Source organism: Sinocyclocheilus rhinocerous, unplaced genomic scaffold (genome assembly GCF_001515625.1).
Source record: "Sinocyclocheilus rhinocerous isolate Xijiao unplaced genomic scaffold, SAMN03320098_v1.1 scaffold712, whole genome shotgun sequence".
NCBI lineage: Eukaryota > Metazoa > Chordata > Actinopteri > Cypriniformes > Cyprinidae > Sinocyclocheilus > Sinocyclocheilus rhinocerous.
Window position 1 is genome coordinate 1,097,313 of NW_015642789.1, and position 20,886 is coordinate 1,118,198.

Below are 20,886 nucleotides of genomic sequence, written 5' to 3' on the forward strand. Positions count from 1 at the left end.
ACACACACACACACACACACACACACACACACACTAATGGGGCAGTGATATGGAATTATAGGTAAGGGTCAAAGGTCATCATGGTGTTTTGGTGTTGAATTCATCTTGTACAACAGGAAATAAGACCCGCTTGATCCAGAAACTCCAGCAAATGCATCGCTCACTGATGTGGGACAAGCTCTAGATGTATTCCATTATCCGAATAAATGTTAAGATGAGGAGCAGATACAGAAAGAGCTCACAAGACGGGCAGAGTTTGTTCACACGGGTCAGTTGAAATCAAAATGCTTAAGACAGAGAGAAAATGAGAGTGACAGAGACAGAGTAATGCCTTTTATTAAAGGAACAGAGAAGAAATGAGTGAGACGGAGCCCAAACGATGTGGAGAGAGTGGAGGCCAGCAGTAGTTGTGGAAACGGCGGTGTTCGTTTAACCGTAACACCGACAGGAAACCATGTGGCTGAATGCGATAGTGAAAAAGGAAGTAAATTATAAATAAATGAAAGCACGGCAGAAAGAGACAGATTTGTTGGGTTTCTAATATAGCCTTCTTGTTTTCCAGATGCTTCCTGGAAAAGTGAAGACACGGATCTGCGAATAAGACCAAAAGGAGCATGTCGAATCGATAATCTCCTAAATTCCCATAGAGAAAAAAAGAACAAAGTGTCATCTAAAACCACGGGCCCCTGATCCCCACGGCCCAGCCTGCCAGCGCGGAGGGATTAGTGTTTTGTGTTCCTAATGACAGCAGATAATAAGTTAAATAACGGCGTAATCCACATTTCCCCTGCATCTATTTACTGTGACTATTAATGAGCTGAGTCACGTAACGAAACACCAAAAATCATTCAATAAGATCGAGAGACAGCAAATGAGGAATGGCTGTGGTATTTGTTTGGCCAGTCTGCTTTGAATATTCAAAGTGTGATGTATAGCTGATATAGCGCCGCAGTCGGTGGGAACTAATCACCTCCAGCTAAAGCTAAAATTCACTCGGCCTCCATCAAGTGGGGCTGTAATGAAAGCAGCCATGGACTGCGCTTAGCCCTTGGGCAACTCTTTGTTTAATCATTATTAGTCTAAATCTTCTAGTTAACACGCTGCTTTGGAAAGACTTTGAAAAACCAATACAAATTTGGAGGGAAAGCATAAAGGACAGCCGAGAGCGCGAGAGAGGAAAAAACAAGTAGATTTGAGCTGCTCATGAATGTTTTATGAGTACCTAGCGCACAGATGATAAGTGACACTGACAATGGGGCCGTACTGCGAGACTGGAGGGATGTAGAGTTATGGATCATGAATCAATATAGCTATTATGCTCGGCTTAGATAACACAACAAAACTTTGAGTTCAGTTAGTAACGTATTCATTCAACACTACAAAGTAAATGAAAAACTAAATGAAACCGGAAACATGAAGTAAGCCGCAAACCTCCTGAGCAGCAGTTTGGGATGGTTCTTGCTCTCCAGGTTCTTGTCGATGAGGTCGGACAGCAGGTGTTTGAGCACATCCGTGGCATATTCCAGTCGACCCTGGAGAGCCGTCATTATTAGCGACGCCACATTGCCACGGTCACGCATGGAGAAGGAGCGCTGCATTTCCAGTGTACGGATGAATGTCAACAAAAACACCTTGTTGTTTATCAGCTGGGCAAACAGCTTCAGAGCTTTTTCAACGCACAGCTGCCCATTACCAGAGACCTGGAACACACAACAACATCTTTGCTGTTAAATACAAACATTTTTATAAGCCAACTGCAACTGTCAATGTACTAATATCATTAATGCATATTTAAATAAAAAAGCACATGTTACATGAAAAGCTGTAAATTACACAATGTCCTAACCAGGTTAGACATTTTATGGTCATTGCGCTGGGTAGTCTCTAAAATCCTGTTCCAAATAATTGTAAATTAAATATCCAATCTGATTGCCTATGATTGTGTCACATGGCACAGAAATGTGCACCATGTTGCACCTGGTTAGCACAACTTGTTAGAGAAAAGTGTTAAATTACACTCTTAAAGGGGTCCTATTATGCTCTTTTACAAAGTCTTGATTTTGTTTTGGGGGTGTACTAGAACAGGCTCTCATACTAGGTTGTTCGAAAACACATTATTTTTCACATATTTTACATTACAACACCTCTCTCCCCAGTCTGGCATGAACGGCTCGAATAGTTCCTGTATCAAATGAAGGCCCGCCTTCTGAAATACGAAATGTGCTGTGATTGGTTAGCTGGGCCAGTGTGTGTTGTGATTGGCAGCACTCGGTGCCTGGTCGGGAAATGTCATGCCCCTTACCATAGCCGCCTGCGAGCTTCAGTTTAAATATTGTGTCAAAATCAAATCAATTTGAGCGCGATTTAAACACGGATGATTTTAACCACTCAAAGTTTGTCTGCCTTGGGAAAGCTAGCGTGTCTCCGACATAGTGATAACACTCGTTGCCTTCTCTAGCGCAGCTCAGCCAGGTCTCGTCCCATTCGTCGATATTTGTGATATCACAAATCCCGGAAAATATGCGTTGTACGAGTCGTTCGTTGTAGTTTTTGAAAAATTATTTCTGTTAAATAAAATATCTCCTTTTGAAGTGGACTTTGAACTTTGTAACTTTGCAGATCTTTTTTATGCTCAAACAGCAACATTACAGACTAACTAAAGTTGAAAAAGTGAAAAAGCATAATAGCACCCCTTTAACATAGACCGCAGCCCACCTCCAGCTCTCTGAGCACAGGATGGTCCTCGATGCCGGGGAATAAAACTCTCATGGCATATGTGCGGTAATCCAGATAGGGAATGCCGGCCCGGTCCAGATCACTCGTCAATTCATTAATGTCTGTCTGCAGTTCTGCAAAAGCTGAAAACAAAAAGGGGGAGGAGAAAAAAAAAGAGAAACAATTTCAATACACTGAAACATTCAAAGTTCAATGTCCAGGTCATGTTTAGCCACAAAATCAAGAAAAACGTTATAAAAAATATATATATATAAATGATCATTTTATTTGACTTGGAGTCAAATTCATTCAAATTCGAAATCTCCAAACGGAAAGTATTTATTGTTGTACTAATATATGCTTTTATTTATGCTGATATATTTTTGATGAAAAAACAAGTATAAGTGCATTAAAATATATGGAACATTTTTTATGTTTTACATTTTCTATTATATGAAAATCACAATATAATAATAATATAACATTATTAATATTATCAAATAATATTTTACCCTCAAAGATCAAAAAGTATTATAGCAATGAGAATTTAGAGAGGAAAACGTTTTTAACTGTCATCAAAAATATATCATTTCTTATTTTAAATTACTTTAAATATATGATATACGAACTGGAACAGAAACTTTTACTTTAAATATGATATATGGGGGTGATATGTGAACATTTCTTGAGATTTTTGAGAAGTTGTAGTCACATTAAAGGTCCAAACACAACCAAACCTGAACTGCTGAACTGCTAATCAGCATCTCTGAAGACTTTTTGTCCAGTTTGAGGTTTTTATGAAGTTCCTGAAGGGTGTTGCAGGCAGACGAAGAGAGCAAACCAAAATAACCTCTCAGCTTCTCTCTATTTATGGTTTTCTCACTCACACAAACACACACAAAGAGTAAATTGCAGGCTGCTGAAGTGCTTGTCCCCTGCTGCTGGAGACTGGAGGTGGGATGCCTTTAATTGGGTCCATTCTGACAGAGCCTGGGGCAGCACTCTTCCCTGAGGGAGTTATCTATCTCTCTTTCTCTCTCCCCTCACGTTTCTTTATTTCTCTTTTCTGGAACGTTCCTTCTGCCTTCACTCTATCATCTCCCCTCACCTGTCCTCCTCTTCATCTCGGCCCGGCGTCTCGCTCTATGCCTTTTCTCTCATCTTAAACTCACTCTCTCACAGCCGTTCATGGAGTGCAGGACTCAATCTGCCCCTTTAATACTTCTGCATCTTAAATTCCTTGTGGCTCCAGAATCAGTCAACACAAACCTTATCCTCTCAGACCCGCTAAACCGTAGGTCAGGGACGCTCTCTCTGTGTGTAAGAAAGGGTTTTAACTGTCAGCCTCCTGGAACCCTCAAATGCTGATGCGTGTTGCATCGCTCTATGACTAAAGATTTCATTGGTGAAAAACATTAACAGAAACATTTGACACTTCAAATCCATCCTGTGACATTTCACAATCCCCAAACCCAATCATTTCCTGTAACTAAAAGAGCATGGTGTTTGCAACACCAAGGTCATAGGTTCCATTCCCAAAGAACACATCTACTGATAATAGATTTTTCTGAGATTTTTTCTTTTAAATGAGCATCTTTATCAAGCTCCCGTGTTTAGGTTCAGTAATTTCACTTTAATGGCAAAGAACAGGTTATTAGTCAGTTATTGAATGCTTAATTTTCAAAAATGTGTAATGCTATTTTAATAGGAACCTAATAGAAAAGCTCATTCGAAAAAAAAATCTCAGACGAACTTTTTTTGCATCTTCATGTTTTATACACGCACACACACACACACATTAATAAGTGTCAAAAACAAATTAAAATGCTTTAATCTGACTCATTAAACTGTGGCTTTTCCACAACATGTGTGGTTGTAATTAAACATACAATTATTTTCTTCCAAATAAACACAAATAATCAATAATGCAAAATAGTGAAAAGGCGATGCCAGTGTCTTTCTCACCTTCTTTGCACTCCAGCGCGACCCTGGACTCCAGGTTGTCCATTTGCATCTGGAGTCGTTTGAGTGTCAGGTCGTTCTCGCGGGATTTACGCTTGTAGGCAATAAGCACAAGGATAACGATGATGAGGAGGAGGCCGCCGCCGGCAGCGATGCTGACAATGGCAGGAAGAGTCAGGAGGCTGTCAGAGAGAATGTTTACTGAGCCGGGGGACACATGCAGACCACCGACCTGCACCTGAGAGAACAAAACCACATATATTTACACATGAGAATCAATCAAGAATAAATGCGCACACGTAAAGATGCACACACAGAGATACAGGGTGTAAAAATATACCTTAATCTCTGAACCAACAAGAATATAGAAAAACACACACATACACATTGTGTTTTGGGCAGCACTAACAGTAATTGGTTTTCTGTTTCTAGGGAACCAGGTGACAGCAGCAAGACTGTGGCATTGCTGAAGGTCTGGTCTGAGTCTCAACCAGCGGTAGAACAATAGTAAACAACGAACGTTTAAACAAGACATTTAACACCCTCCTCAACAGCACAGGTCTCAAATCTAGTAAACAAGTACTGAAGGGCCTTTCAAGCATGTAAAACACATGAGACATTGTTCTCAGAAATTGGACTCATTTTTCAATCAGATTATTAGAGCTGGCTGTTTTCTTTTACAAAAACAGAGCAGAAAAGGAAAAAAAAACTAACTACATTCAAATGTTTGGGGTCGGTTTTTGAAAGAAATCTCTTATACTCACTAAGACTGCATTTATTTATTAAAAAATACAGTAAAAATGGCAATACTGTGAAATATTATTACACTTTAAAATAACTTTTTTCTATTTTAATATATTTAAAAATGTAATTTATTCTAGTGAAGGCAAAGCTTAATTTCAGCATCATTACTCCAGTCTTCAGTGTCACATGATCCTTCAGAAATCATTTTAATATGCAGATTTGCTGCTCAAGAACCATTTCTTTTTATGATCAATGTTGAAAACAGTTGTGCTGCTTAATTTTTTGTGAAAACTGTGATTAATTTTTTCCAGGATTCTTTAATGGAGAGAATGTTTAAAAGAACAGCATTTATTTGAAATAGTAATCTTTTGTAACATTCTAAATGTCTTTACTGTCTCTTTTGATCAATTGAATGTGTATTTGCTGAATAAAGATTTAAATTTCTTAAAAATAAATAAATAAATAAATACTGACCCCAAACTTTTGAATGGTAATGTAGTTTACTATATGGGGTGTTGTATACATGCAGTTCATACTGAAACGTGTTTCCAAAAATCAGATTCAAAACCATTTATAAGATGGTTTAGATCTGGGTTGAAAAATTTTTTCACAGAAAAACTAGATGGATCTGATCTGGATGTGTTTAAAAAAAATTTCACATATACATATTTTTGCATACGTCTTACCATGATTTTGTACTGGCCGGTGAGATTTGGTGGCTCGCACAGCAGTTGAGACTCCGATACAGTGACAGAACAGGGAGTCTCTCCTATCAGAACAGTGTAATTAAGCTTCACTCCTCCAGAGGCTGAAGGAACCAGATTCTTACCCTAATACACACACACACACACAGAGCACATGTGGATGATGGTTAGGTACGTTTGAAAAGCTTACACTACTGACTATTTCTGTGTATATACATATTTACGGTTAACAGATCTTTTAAGAAACGCTGTATATGCTTAGATAATAACAGTCTGATTTGTAGCTCTTAGGTCAAAGGGTCAAGCATGAGGATGGAAGTACCTTTAAAATGATTGGTGAGCCAGGTTTCTGTTCCAGCATGCCATTGGTGCTGAGAGGCTCAAAGTAAGGGTTGGGGTAGTACATTAAGTTAGTGTTGTTGTATACTAGAAGAGCTTGCACATTATTAAAGATGAAGCCAAACTCGTCTGCGTGCTTGACTGAGTCCAAACCCGGCCTGTACTCGGCTGTCAGCGAGGGAGCCAAACAGCTTATAGTCGTGATGTTCAGAACCTTACACACCTGGAAATGAGAGAGAGACAGAGAAAAATATGCTTCATTTTCATCAGCATTTTTCGAGAGTAATTGCTATCCATTGTTTCATCTCACTTCAGTTCTTTCCCATTAAGATCCCTTTGATACCATCTGTTTTCAAGTGTTTTACTGAACTGAAAAGACTGCAGATGCATTTCCTTTTGTTAGACAACAACGGAGCTGGAGAACAAATGTAAGAGTAGCTTTTAAACTAAAAAATCAGGAACAAACTCAGAGGGAAAACATTAAAAGTGTAAATTACGCTCTTCTGATCGAATCACGCCATGTCACACATTATTGTGAGGCTTTGTTCTTCAAGATAAAATGAGCTGCATATCTAGCACAAAACCTGTCAAGAACATGCCCGGGTCATCTGATTTTAGCTGGAAAAATGACTCTTTGTTATTGTCTTCTTGCATTATTGACAAACTATTTTTCTGTTTGACACTGTAAAGCTGCTTTGACACAGTCAGTATTGTATAAAGCGCTATACAAATAAAGGTGACTTGACTTGATTTTGAACAAAATAAATAAGTAATCATATTTTGCTGAAAGAAAAATACTTAAATTGCAAAGCAAATTAATACAAACTAAAATTTTTTTACTTGAAATAAAATAAACATTTAAAATATGAACAGGAAAAAAACATAAAAATCATAAATTCATTTTATTCCCACTAGTTGCCAAGGCATCATTTCTCATTTTAGTTTAGTATAACTTAAGTGCTAAAATAACTGTTAATTAAAATAAAAATGAATAAGAACTATATAGACATACATAGTTCCCTTTCAGTCAGTCACGTTCGACGTTACGTCAGTCGTGACTGACGAATTGGGATCTCGCCCGAGAGCCCAATCACCTTCGAGTGTTAACTAAACAAGCAAATGACAGTTGGCGTGCGTGTTTCATCACGCGCACCCCGCCCCGCAGCGCGGGTATAAAAGGAGAGCGCGTGCAAACGCACATCAGCTTTTCGCTTCGGAGCCGAGCCTTCTACAAGACGAATCTCCGCGAGTGTTTGCTGAAACAAAAACAAATAAAAAAAAAAGAGAAAAAACAACAAAATTACTAAAACTTTATTTTAACTTAATTTAAAATGAAGACTAAATAAAAAAAATGTATTCAAAATAATAACAAAAACTATAATAGTATATCAATGATACTAAAATAACGCTATTGCAAGTACATCATAGTGGTATTTGTTTTCAATTAACATTAATTTATGATTTTGTTTTAATCAAATAATAACAATAATAATAACAAAAATAAATAAATAAAATAAAAAGTGGGAAATGTCATTAATTAGCATGAAAATATTTCAACAATAGAAAAAAATGGACCTTACAGAGGTTTAATTTTCTGTAATATATACATATTACAGAAAGATCAAATGATCTAGAGTTTGATTGGTCTCTGGGTGTGGCTGGAACCTGCAGCACAAGTAACAAAGCTCAATGTATCGCTAAGCGCTAAGCCCCGAATCCAATGTGATTACATTGTTGGGCTGAAATGATGCAAACTGTAGCCCTCTCATACCTCAAGTGTGCAACAACTGTGATCTGTACTGCATAAACATCAGCAGTCACACTTGACGGATGCACTCAAGTCTACGTGCACAGGCACTGAACCGTTCCCTCGGAGTAGCAGAGAGCAGAGCTGACGCTCCAACAACAAAAATTGATTGCTGTGAAACTTACTGTGCCGGGAGGTTTTCATCTCATTTCTTTCTTCTCCCCAACACTCAGGGGAGAAACTTAATTAAAGCTAAATATCTTCAAAGCACGGCAGGACCGGCGAGCACCACACCTCCTACTCGCATCTCGCCTCCTCGCAGCCAGAGCCACAATCGATACCAAATCATTTTGACCACACAAACTTGATTTGCGCGAGACTGAGGGTGCATCTCATTCCATAGCTTTTGGTTCCTCATTCCTTTGCTCTTCTACTTCACTTGGCCCTTAAGGAGTGTATAATTAGTGATATTTATCAATTCTGAGATTGAGATGGTTTTCTTGTCAGTGATTAACTGGTTTTGCTTATCCTTGCTGGCTAGGTTGATGCCATTACAAGTAAACACTATGGGGGGTATTACAAAGAAAATGTTTTCGTCCTCGAGGCCCGATTTCTGGAACAAACTGAGAATCTGAATAAGGCACAAAAACAAGCAAAATCCTTCAAAAACTCAAACTGGGGCTTGAACCTGCAACCTTCTGGTTACCAGGCCTGACCATCTCTTAAATACAGCAAAATATCAATCATCTAGAAGGACCAACCTACTACATTTCCCTAAGAAATTCAAACATAAAAAACATGCTTTCAAAATGACAACTTTCACTGCAGCTGACTAAACAGCATGTAGGTTTAAACAACATTTGACGCCACCACCTTGGCCTCAGATCTCTTCTGTAGGCACTTCATATTACGCATAGTGTTTGCATGATAACAGAAGCTCTCTTGTAGCTCAGAGGGGCTGGATCTGGTTAAAAATGAATGGGATTCAATAACTCTAAAGTCACACTGTCATCAAAACTTGTAATCCCATTACACACTCCACAGCACCCCACGTGAGGTAACCGAGAGGACACAGAGGAAATGCTAGAACAACTGATTCTTAGTGGAGCTAAAAAGCCTTTGATAGGACTTTCAATCAGTCACTCAATACAGAAAAATAACAAGATACTTCTGATATAAACAAAAAAGACATTTAAATTATATTAGGGCTTACATGCATTTTTTTTATTTTATTTATTAACATGGTAAAAATACCCTTGTGCAGAGTGTAACAGGTTTTAATAATATCAATATTTGAAATTTTTGGGTCAGTAAGATTTAAGATTAATTAATTAAATAATTAATTAATACTTTTACTCAGTAAGTGTGCATTTAGTTGATCAATAGGGGCAGGAAAATATTTATATTTCAAATAAATGCTGTTCTTTTGAACTTTCTATTAATCAAAGGATCATGAAACAAAAAGTATCAAAGTTTCCACAAAAATATTAAGCAGCACAACTGTGTTCAACATTGATAATTATAAGAAATGTTTCTTGAGCACAAAATCAGCATGTTAGAATGATTTCTGAAGGATCATGTGACGCTGAAGAATGAAGTAACGGTGCTGAAAATTCAGCTTTGCATCACAGGAATAAATTCCATTTTACAATAAATTCAAATAGAAAAAACAGTTAATTTAAATAGCAATATTTCATAATATTATTGTTTTTACTGTATTTCTGATTAGAAAAATTCAGCATTGATATATACGTATATATATAAAATATGTAGGATTATGTGATTGAAGGTTGCAAGTTTGAGCCCCACAAGGGCTGATCCATGAACTACCACCATTGTGCCCTTGAGCAAGACACTTAAACCAGATTGATTCAGGGATATCGTCGCTGTAGTAAGTGTACTGTTAGTCACTTAGGATAAAAGTGAGCACTAAATTATTACTGACACATGACTCAGCACAAAGCACAGCCCTACCCACCTAAACTAATCAATCCAAGCATCTCTCCCGGGCTCTAGGACAAAGAGTTGCATAGAGATGGTGCTCCCTGGCTAAAATCTGTCTCAAGTTACTCAGTGAAAATGGTAGTAATGGCGCAAAGGGATAGTTCAGCCAAAAATGAAAAGTCTGTCACCATTTACTCATCCTGATATGTTCCAAACATGCATGACTTTCTTTTTCTCTGTGGAAAATAAAAGAAGATATATTAAAGATTGTTTCAACTGTTTTTGTCCATACAATGAAAGTCAGTGAGGTACAAAAACAACAACATTGGACCCCATTGACTTTTCATTGTATGGGACAAAACAAACAATGTACTAAGACGTTTTTAAAAATACCTTCTTTTATGTTCCACCAAAGGAAGAGAAGAAAGGTAAACCTGTATATATATACAGCCTGTATAAACCCACCAATTCACTATCTCAACAAATTAGAATATGGTGACATGCCAATCGCACACACAGTACATATAAATACAATGAAAGTCAATGGGGTCCAAAAACACAAAGTTGAGCAAATTATGAACCTTCTCTGCTTGACTGAAACTCAGTACAGTGTGAACAGCATGATATCTTCTTCTGAACCCATCACAGCAAACTGACACAGGAGAATAAAACGTTTCATGGTAATGACTGAGCAGAGCTGCCCACCAGCTCTGAATTATGCCCTTTGTTTTTCAAGTACATGCACATGTAACTATATAGTGGCAAAAAATGAGACAGCTGGAAATAAGGGCGAATGTAGAACTACTATAAGCATCTGCATGATTGTAGAAAAATGCCCGTGGCTCTGTTAAATACTAAGAAGCTTTTATCATCCATAGTTCATGTTCTTCATGTTGGTTTTTTTGCGAGCGCACTCTTATCCAAGGTATCTGGGGAGGTCTTTGACACTGATTGGTGGGAGCGTCTGATTGCTTCATTTTAGAAGGAAAAAAACTGAAGTGCCTTTGTGATCGTCTCAGGTAGTGGCGCGCAAAGCTTTAGGAATCTGTCTCCAGACTTCATTACCGAATCTCTCCGCCGGCGCACGTCAAGCATTTTTTTCTTTTTCTCCTCCTTGAGAGAAGACAAAGGTAGAAAAACTAATCTTTTAACTATAATCAGGAAAATGATTAATGTCTCAATTGCGGGTTGGTAACAGGTACAGCAGGAAGCACAAAGGCAATTGTATGCCGTTCGTTCGGCTTCTGAGAACCCCACCAGGTAACGGGAGGGGAGGAGAGGAGGAAGAGAAGCAATTTGGGGAGGAGGCAAAAGACAGTTTGAAGGCTGCCTTGACGGGCGCTTGGCTCTGATTGCCAGACTCCGCCGCTGTTTTGTTCCCCACCTCCCTCCCCCAAAATACAGAGGAAAACGGGGGATGAAGACATACATAATCTTAACCTTCAACGGTTAATAAAAATGCAGGGAATCAAAGCCAGCTGAGTCTTTGGTGATGATGCCTAAGAGGCAAAAGCCAACCTTTCTCTGTCTACCTCTGTTTTTTTTTTCACTCTGTTGTAAAAAGTAAGAAAGAGAAAGAAAGAGACGGCACTAGCACCTGACACATCAGACAGCGCCCACACAACATATTTCACGAGTCCCTTTAAGAACTCTAAGAGCTCTGGGCTCTGTGAAGCGTGGAGGAACGCGGGGCTTCTGTCACTCCTCATTGCGCAGATGGTGTCTCTTTTACTAAAAGTGACTTTCAGGTACATCTGTACAGCTGGGGACTGAAGTGCAGTTATGCTATCGGGAACAGAGGAAAGAAGACTATAGCAGTTTGCTTTCCCCTCAGCAAAGTAAAAGACAATGTGTGATTACTTCTGAACACTTTCATATTCCCAAAATGATATTTACATATCATATTGTTCAAAAACATGCACCTATCGTACATGGAGACCTGTCATACTTTTTGGCTCCTAATTTAGTTTCATTATGAGCATTTTCCACCCTCTCTCTGACTTTTTTGTTGCTTTTAAAGTGATAGTTGATACAAATAAATCAAAGCACCATAATACAACAGAAAATATGAGACGCCACTGGCTATCCCATCTTTCTGTCTGACCACACTGACCAATCCTATTCCATTAATTAAACTCGGACCCCCTGCAGTGGCGAGCAAATTGAATTTGTACTGACTCCTCAGCCCTTATTATTTTTGGGATGTCTTTATGCTGACCAAACCATTCTGTCTGCAGTTCATCATCCTTTGAAACCCATTAACCAATACAACCCTCTTTAACTGGCCACTATCCACCAGTACCACCTCGGATGAAGCTGGTTTTATGCAGGATTCTGCAAATAATGCCCAACAAATTCCAGTTCGACAAAGGTGGTATGAGCGGAGTAAAATGCTCACATTAAATGCCTCATCTGCAGCACTTTGCGCAGACTGAATAATTCAGCAGGGTACTTAGTCGAAATTACAGATACACAGCTTGAAAAAGAGGTCACACAGAGGCTTGTGGGTAGGAGATATATGAGATTTCTGGAGCTGTGGCAGTGAGTCACGGCGGATCTTGCCTCCATGGGTCAACAGAAAAGACAGAAATTAGTCTAATGCATCCCAAAAAGGCAGCGTGCAGATTGTGTGATCCTCTCTCTACTGAAAGTCACCGATAATTAACTCAAACCTGCAGACAAAGCATCCCACTTCCCAAGGTCATGCATCTCTGAGGTCAAACTGATACGATTTGGTTTCATTGCGTCGGCCCTCGTGAGATATCAGCTCACATGAGAGAGCTGTTCTCCCAGAAGCCCCTGAGCTCAGGTAACTAAGGTCATTTCAAAACTGAGGGCGGATAATTGAGGAACCAACGATAACACAAATGAAGCTACTCACGTTTACGGATTCCCGCCCGCCGTACTTGATCCGAATCCTCGGCTCCTGAATGACATCCAAGTTAGTCCCAGTCACCACCAGAGGCGTGTGTCCGCTTAAAAAAAACACACACACAAGATGGTATGAATGTGAATGGGGTGAACGTAAAAATTTTGATGCAGAAGTAACTCACCTCCACTTGAATCAAAACTGCCCTTAAAACTTGTTTCTTTGTGATGTGGTGCTCAGAAGATAATAAGCATTTGAGAAAGTCCTGATTAAAGATGCTTTTAACTGGCTTCAGTAGATTTAATCAAACATACTAGACGTGTCTTTGAAAATATTAAAAAAGAAACAGAAGCAGCAGTGATCCTGCTTAGCATTCTGGGAATGTCCACGGCTTGATAAAGCACAACAAAAGAGCCGAGTGTCTAGGAGTGGAATGGGTGAGGAGCTCTAGCTTTAGGTGTTTCAGTTGTTTACTCATGAGCACTTCATTAGCCAGGCGCCGCTCGTACACTGTTCTGTTCAGTGTGGCCACGCTCTGGTACAACAGATACAGCACTGTGACCCCATCTACTGATGCCCTGGCATGGGGCACTCGCCCACAAGAATGAAAAATCACATAGGAGATTCATTCAATATCTCAACTGTTCATCCTAGGCAGCTATACGATCAAACGAAAAAGATAAAAGTCAGAAATCTCAGTATGAGCTCAAATATTTCTCATCAAATGATTTGATCTATGCTAACCAAATTAATAATATAGCTCTATATTCTGTCTCATCTTTCAGAAAATATTTTACTAGAAACACCTTAGACTATGTTCATGCTTTCATGTTGTACATTAATGTGAACTGTCATAGTTGCCCAAAACATTTTTAAAATTCAGTCATCATTTACTCCCCTGCATGTAGTTTCAAACTTGTATGACCTGTATATTTATGTATGCAACATAAAAGAAGATATATTGACAACTGTCGCAATGTAATTTTTTATGTTCATACAAAGGAAGTCTATGGTATCCAATGTGTTTTGGTTCCCAATGTTCTCCAAAGCATCTTCTTTTGTGTTCTTTATAAGGGAAAAAAGTCATACAGGTTTGGAACAACATGAGGGTGTTAAAGATGAAAATGTAAATTTTTTTGGGTGAACTATCCCTTTAAATCTTCGGAGCTATGAAAAAGCAACCTTTGAGCAATACAATTTCCTTTGGTGGGCATGATAATATGTACTTATGTATCTATGTGCTGGATTTGGTGAGAGACATTTTCTTTCTGTGTTTCTCTCTCTAACTCCAGCTTGGAATGAACCTGTATCTCAGCATCACTTATATAATCATTCTCAGCACATTCTATTTCTGTCTCATTTTTGCTACTGTATTTAATCATGTGCAGCACTTTCATATGAATATGTTGAGGCTCTGTATAATCAGTCCAGTTCTGCACAGTGAAATACTCAAAAATCATTCCAAGGGATAGCACACCCAAATTATGTCATGATTTAAGAAATGTCTCTTTTTTTTGTCCATATAATAGAAGTCAATGGGCTCTCATTTGGCTCCCTTGGTATTACATTACATGCTGTTATTTAAAGTTATATTCAGACATGAGACATACTCCACAGACTACAGACAGGATTTTAAGACTTCAGCAGCAAGAAATATTAGTAGCTCCTTTTTTGGATCTCAGAAGTGAATTATAAAAGCTTTACTTTTATAAAACCAATCACCCTGACATGGTGCAACTCTTTTTTTTAAAGATGAAAGGATCTGAATGCAAATCATTCATTTTCATGAAAAACACAACAACATACAGCCTTGAATAAAGCTGTTGAACTGCATTTCTTGCAGCAATGTGTCTGATATCCATTCAAATGGTATGAGAATCATCAGCCTCAAAAAGTCAAAAGTGTTTGCTAATAGTGATTTAAATGCAAGCTTTAAATAAATGGCCAAACTTTCTGATTTGCATAATCCAATACTAAAACACTGCATCATATATGTACAGTTACCTTGCGATGCTCCATTCCGGTTCGATGCGTTGAACGGTGGGGTCGTCTATATACTCAAAAGTCAGGCTATCTTGGACCTGGGCGCGATCCACGCTCACGCTGATCTGAACCGGCCCCACACCCGTCAGAGAAGGGGCAGAGTAACACACAATCTCCGTCATAGTCCGTCTGAGGACAAAGCAAACAGACACAAACCAATCAGATTCTGACAAGAGACAAAGCACGACACAAAGTTTTAACTTAATAACAGATGGCTAGACATTGTTCAGACACATTATATATGAATGGTGCTAGTGGGTGGCTCTCTGCTCTTTTTCAATTGCAGTCTTTTCTTACAGCTCTCACTGAAAGTGCTACCTGTGCAAAGTGAGCATTAGTCATTCTCTCTGCAGCGTATTAGAGTGTTAAGCTATTACTTATTGCAACCTCGCACACACTTGAATGCGTCGTCCTTCCACAGGAACACAGGGCAAAATAGAAATCTGCAATTAGCCAATATCGCATTAAAGTTGTCACTCTCTTGCACCTTAAAGCACTACAATCAGCCTCATCTTTCAATTGTGATCCTGGAGAGATGGAAAAGGAGGAGATATAGGAAGACGCCTGACAGGGGTATGATATTTACATACAAAATTAGAGAGAGAGGATGAGGAAACAGTTAAAGAGGGGGAAATCTAGAGGAACTTTAAGTGTTTTTGAAGAAAGTTTAAACAGTAAATAATCAGAAACTCTCTTTGATTGATATAAGGCATGTGGAAAGTGAAGAGTAAGTGAAGATATGGAACATTAGCCTAAATTATTCACACTAACTTTACAAAAAAAAAAAAAACTAATCAAGCTATATTATTAATTATTATTGTTTTATTGCATTATTACTTAAGATTTATTATGATATTTATATTATTATAAATAATATTATAGAAATATAGAAATTTCTTAAAATAGGGATTTCAAACAGTATTTAAAAAGGCTGATTCTTACTCATAAAACTCGCAGGTCTGGTTCCCAAAAAGCACACTGACGGTGCTGCCTGCTCCCAGGTTTTCCCCCATTATGGTCACTTTAGTTCCTCCAGACTCTGGACCCCGACCTTTCAAAAGTTTAGGTTTGGTAAAATTTGTAATTAAAAAAATATATATTTTATGCTCACCAAATCTGCATTTATTTGATCAAAAATAAAGTACAAAACTGTAATACTGTGAAATATTATTATAATTTAAAATAATGGTTTTCTATTTCAATATACAGGTGCATCTCAATAAATTAGAATGTCGTGGAAAAGTTAATTTATTTCAGTAATTCAACTCAAATTGTGAAACTCGTGTATTAAATAAATTCAATGCACACAGACTGAAGTAGTTTAAGTCTTTGGTTCTTTTAATTGTGATGATTTTGGCTCACATTTAACAAAAACCCACCAACTCACTATCTTCCACGACATTCTAATTTATTGAGATGCACCTGTATATTATAAAATGTAATTTATTCCTGTCATCTTTTAAGTCTTAAAAATGTCTTTACTGTCAATTTTGATCAATTTAATGCAACCTTGCTGAATACAAGTATTAATTTCTTTCAGAAAAAACAAACACATCATATAAATATAATAAAAAGCTAAATTATATAATTAATTCCATTTTAATCATGACAACCCTCGGAAGATTTTAGCATGGTGATGGATATGACAATGTTAATGTATTTGGTCTTGGCAGAATAGATCTGCAACGCTGCTGCTGCTGTTGGTTATTGCTGTAGTTGTAGATTATTGCTGCTGCTGCAAGCAAGTACAGGAACTTGCTACTGCCAATGCATACAAAACATCAAAATGCATAAAACTGACAGAGTCTCAAAACTCTGGCAATTTGATAATACCTAGAATATCAAAATCAACTGCGGGCGGCAGATCCTTCTCCTTTTTAGCGCCCAAACTCTGGAATAAACTACCTAACATTGTTCGGGAGGCAGACACACTCTGTCAGTGGGATTTAGTTATTAAGAAATATATGCTTGAACTTTTCAGTTTCTAAGCTATTTATTGAGAAATCACAGAACAGTGTTGACAATAAATTTCCGCGCTGAATGATTCTGTGCGCGAGCGATCTGCGCGTGATGTACAAGCTTTTTTGATGAAATCTTTGAAGGAGATTTCATAAGTTCTTTTCATAAGTTCTTCCATTTTTGGAAACGGAGTGTAAATGTGGAAGTCCTTCAAAGATTTCTCATCCTGTTGCGCCCTCTATAGGACCAGCGACTAGTCGACGTCAAGCTTAAAGCGTCCTGGCAGAGCATCGAAGTCGACTAGTCGATTAGTCGGTGCAACCCCTACTGAATAACATCAGTTACATTAACACCACATCAGCTTGCGCCATCTAGAGTTTCATGACTAAACTATATATTTAGTGCCACTAGTAGCACAGAAATGACAGCACAGCTTTCTGAATCAGATAAAGACAATGTCAAGCTTAAAGCGTCCTGGCAGAGCATCGAAGTCGACTAGTCGATTAGTCGGTGCAACCCCTACTGAATAACATCAGTTACATTAACACCACATCAGCTTGCGCCATCTAGAGTTTCATGACTAAACTATATATTTAGTGCCACTAGTAGCACAGAAATGACAGCACAGCTTTCTGAATCAGATAAAGACATGCATATTCTGAATCTGAAGCTGCCTAGATGTGGGTGGCTGTTCCACAAAAGACAGCTACATCTGTAAATAACAACTGTCCTTCATCAGTCTCATACGCCTTACTGCTCAGCTCACAAATAAAGAGTGAACGCTACAAAGAAATGCCATTTCCAGTCTTGTCTATAAGTGATGCTAGCACATGAAAAGCACGTCTGAGGATAAATAAAAGGCTTTTAAAATGTTGTACATAAACTCTCTAGTTCCCAGTTCTCTTCCTTTATTGTACACAGGGACTGAAAATAGCAGATGGAGAAACAGAAAAAGACAGCTCTGTGTCTTAAGAAAGCACATGAAATGGCTGGTGGCCGACTTCACACGTGCATTGACTAAAAATGAATTAACACCAATTTTGGTCGTGCCTCGCATTGTTCTACAACTGGTGGGCTGCTTGGGGACCCCGTGTTGTCTGACAACATTTGGCGGAGCTTTTGAGATAAAATGCTGCTTTTATATTTGACTGCGATATGAAAGGCGTGGAGGAAAATCACACGCACGCTCACACAAACATGCATAAACGCATACAGGAAGGGGCTGAAGCCATTTTGTAAAATAAACAGCTCCCCTAATTAGCAGAGGCTGTTAATTGTGGTGGTATGGATAATTGTTTGCCTTAGTATGCGTCTGAATGCTGCTGTTGATTATCTATTAACCCCAGGCCGGCGGATGGGTGTTTGAGACAGGTGCGCAAGAGTTCCCACAGGTGCTCCTCTGCGACGAGACAACATTGCAACCATCCTTCCTTTGATTCGCTTAATGGCTTTTATTGTCTCCGTGTTCAATGTGCGTTCCCCGTGGTGCTTTGTGTTCATAATCACTCAATATTTTAATAACCGAGAACAAGTTCTATTATGCTGACGTGAGCTTCGCTACTTAACGGAGGAAGCAGGGCTGCTGTTTTACCAATAATAATGACAAACACAGTGGCAATCTGTAAATTAGCAAGTTTTTGCGGCATATCTCGAGTCTTTTGTGCTTGATGAGTGCATTAGTTCAATAAATACGCTTTTCTTTTAATGTCTTGGCAAATACATGTGTAAATAATGCTTTTAACCACTAATCTGCGGCATCATTTAAGAATCTACTGAAAGTGCACAAAAACACTACTTTAAAAAGGGCTAAATAAAACAATTAGCCAAAAAAAATGCTAGGGGAGCCATAAAAAGGTTAATTTATTGACCTTATGGCTTTTAAATGACTCCAAATTTGCATGGAGAGACAGTTCCAACACATTCTATATAACTGTCTGGACAGATACAAACAATCCTGCTACTATAATTTAAATATATACATATATTATAAATATAGTACTGGTTTTAACGTTATATAACACATTTACTGAGTATTTGACAATATTACCATTAGATTTTTTTATTCTGCTCTCAAAAATAGAGAATTATGAGATTAATGGCAAATCTGTATTTAGTTTTGTGAGGATTATTAAACATTAATAATAATACATACACATATATATATATATATATATATATATATATATATAAATTGGACGTCTAATTAAGATATGGACTTCATGCCGTATGAATCTGTGCAGAAGGAAGTCTTTGTTCCTAAAGAGTAGCTATTTGAACAGTTGAAGTACAGTATGTTGAGCTCTGAGTCACTTCCTGTGATTTAACATTTTCGCTGTTAAAGCGCTTCTGAGAACAAATCAACCTCAGCAAGGTTCAGCTGTCCAAAGGCATAACATCACAGTGACCCGTGAGTTTTCTTCAATGGACCAAGTAAAGCCCAGTTTAATAAAACCAAAACAATGGCCAGTTTCACTACTACCTCACTGCATTATTCAGATGTAGCAGAGCTCAAGGTCTTACCACAAAGGAATAGAGTTGAGAAGAGCGTGTCTGGAGCTCTGGCTTACACTCCCCTACGCACAAATGGACCGGGCCGGGTTTACTGTCTGTGGGAGCTGCATCCATCTCACACACAATCCTGAAAAAGAAGAAATACACAATGATATTTTACATTTTAACCTTGGTTTCAATGAAAGTCACCTAAATGGATAGAAATCTTCATTATCACAACTTCTGTTCACTCAGTCCCCTTGATCTGGATTACAAAGCTTAATGTTTCTGGACTGACTCCAGAGTGAGGAAGCAAAGCATTGGAAGTCATCTCCAGTCCTGCCGAGTGATCAGTATGTGACTCTTCCTCTCTCTCCATTGATTTCCTCTTGATCTCAATGTAATTTCTGCTTTGGTTCCTTGATTGCTTTAGCGGACACATTCCATTAGCTGAATTGACAAGATCGCCCTATGGGAATGCCGATGCATCATATATTTTCATACTGGTTTATTTAATTTGTCCACTAACCTAGTAGTCAAATAGTGGACATGCATACATCACCAGAGAATTCTGTCATTTTTATTATTTTCTTTTTCTGAAATTGTAAATTACATCATGGAATAAAATGGCAGACTAGTTTGGCTTGCTACTGTATGGCTTATTTCAAAGCTAGCATTTCATGCATACTAAATACACAAATAATATTTTCACAAGATTTGACAAAATTATAGTTTGGAAATGTCAAACAATAAAACTGTTTTGCTCACAAGTGATATTCCCCTTGACTTGTTCTTTTGTTTTCTAAACACATCACAAGTCTCTTATTTAATCTCAAACTCTTCATTGACACTGTTGTCACACTGGAATAAAAATTTCATTGGAGCAAAATTTTTAGTGTGGTGGAAATGACATCACAACTAAGGGGGATGTAATTTTTTTTTTTTTACTTTATTAAAAAATATATATAGAAAAAATAAGTATTAATATGGTGTATTTATCTCTTTATTTATATGATCACAGTTTTAAACACACACATACAGTGGGTACGGAAAGTATTCAGACCCCCTTAAATTTTTCACTCTTTGTTATATTGCAGCCATTTGCTAAAATCATTTAAGTTAATTTTTTTTCCTCATTAATGTACACACAGCACCCCATATTAATAAATAAAAATAACAATCAACCCCTGGGAAATTTAAGTGCCTGAAGTTGCAGAAACATCCATATACGGAAAGCCAGTGACGCCCAGCACAAATCAATACAGCGTTATCATGCACTCTGATCAGGGAGCAGATCGATGTTGCTACATCATACGGGCTGATCAGGTATCGGCTTCACGGAAGGGTGGCCAGATCAAATGACATTATAA

The 20,886-nt window shown here is 38.0% G+C and overlaps 2 protein-coding genes across 2 annotated transcripts in view; both read right to left on the reverse strand.

The window, feature by feature from the left end:
• The window catches only part of LOC107756352 (plexin-A2-like), a gene marked incomplete at its 3' end in the record, with an annotated part of 37,683 nt that extends 21,575 nt beyond the window's left edge, over window positions 1–16,108 (reverse strand). The window contains exons 1-8 of the mRNA XM_016573400.1: window positions 16,010–16,108; window positions 15,029–15,196; window positions 13,037–13,130; window positions 6,448–6,687; window positions 6,108–6,251; window positions 4,681–4,915; window positions 2,716–2,858; window positions 1,432–1,700 (exon numbers count right to left, since the gene is read on the reverse strand). Coding sequence (XP_016428886.1) covers window positions 1,432–1,700; window positions 2,716–2,858; window positions 4,681–4,915; window positions 6,108–6,251; window positions 6,448–6,687; window positions 13,037–13,130; window positions 15,029–15,196; window positions 16,010–16,080 — 1,364 coding nt within the window. The remainder of the gene's footprint in view (window positions 1–1,431; window positions 1,701–2,715; window positions 2,859–4,680; window positions 4,916–6,107; window positions 6,252–6,447; window positions 6,688–13,036; window positions 13,131–15,028; window positions 15,197–16,009) is intronic.
• A 3,426-nt stretch (window positions 16,109–19,534) lies between these two features.
• Window positions 19,535–20,886, reverse strand: part of LOC107756353 (plexin-A2-like) — a 15,234-nt gene continuing 13,882 nt past the window's right edge. The window contains exon 7 of the mRNA XM_016573401.1: window positions 19,535–19,664. Coding sequence (XP_016428887.1) covers window positions 19,535–19,664 — 130 coding nt within the window. The remainder of the gene's footprint in view (window positions 19,665–20,886) is intronic.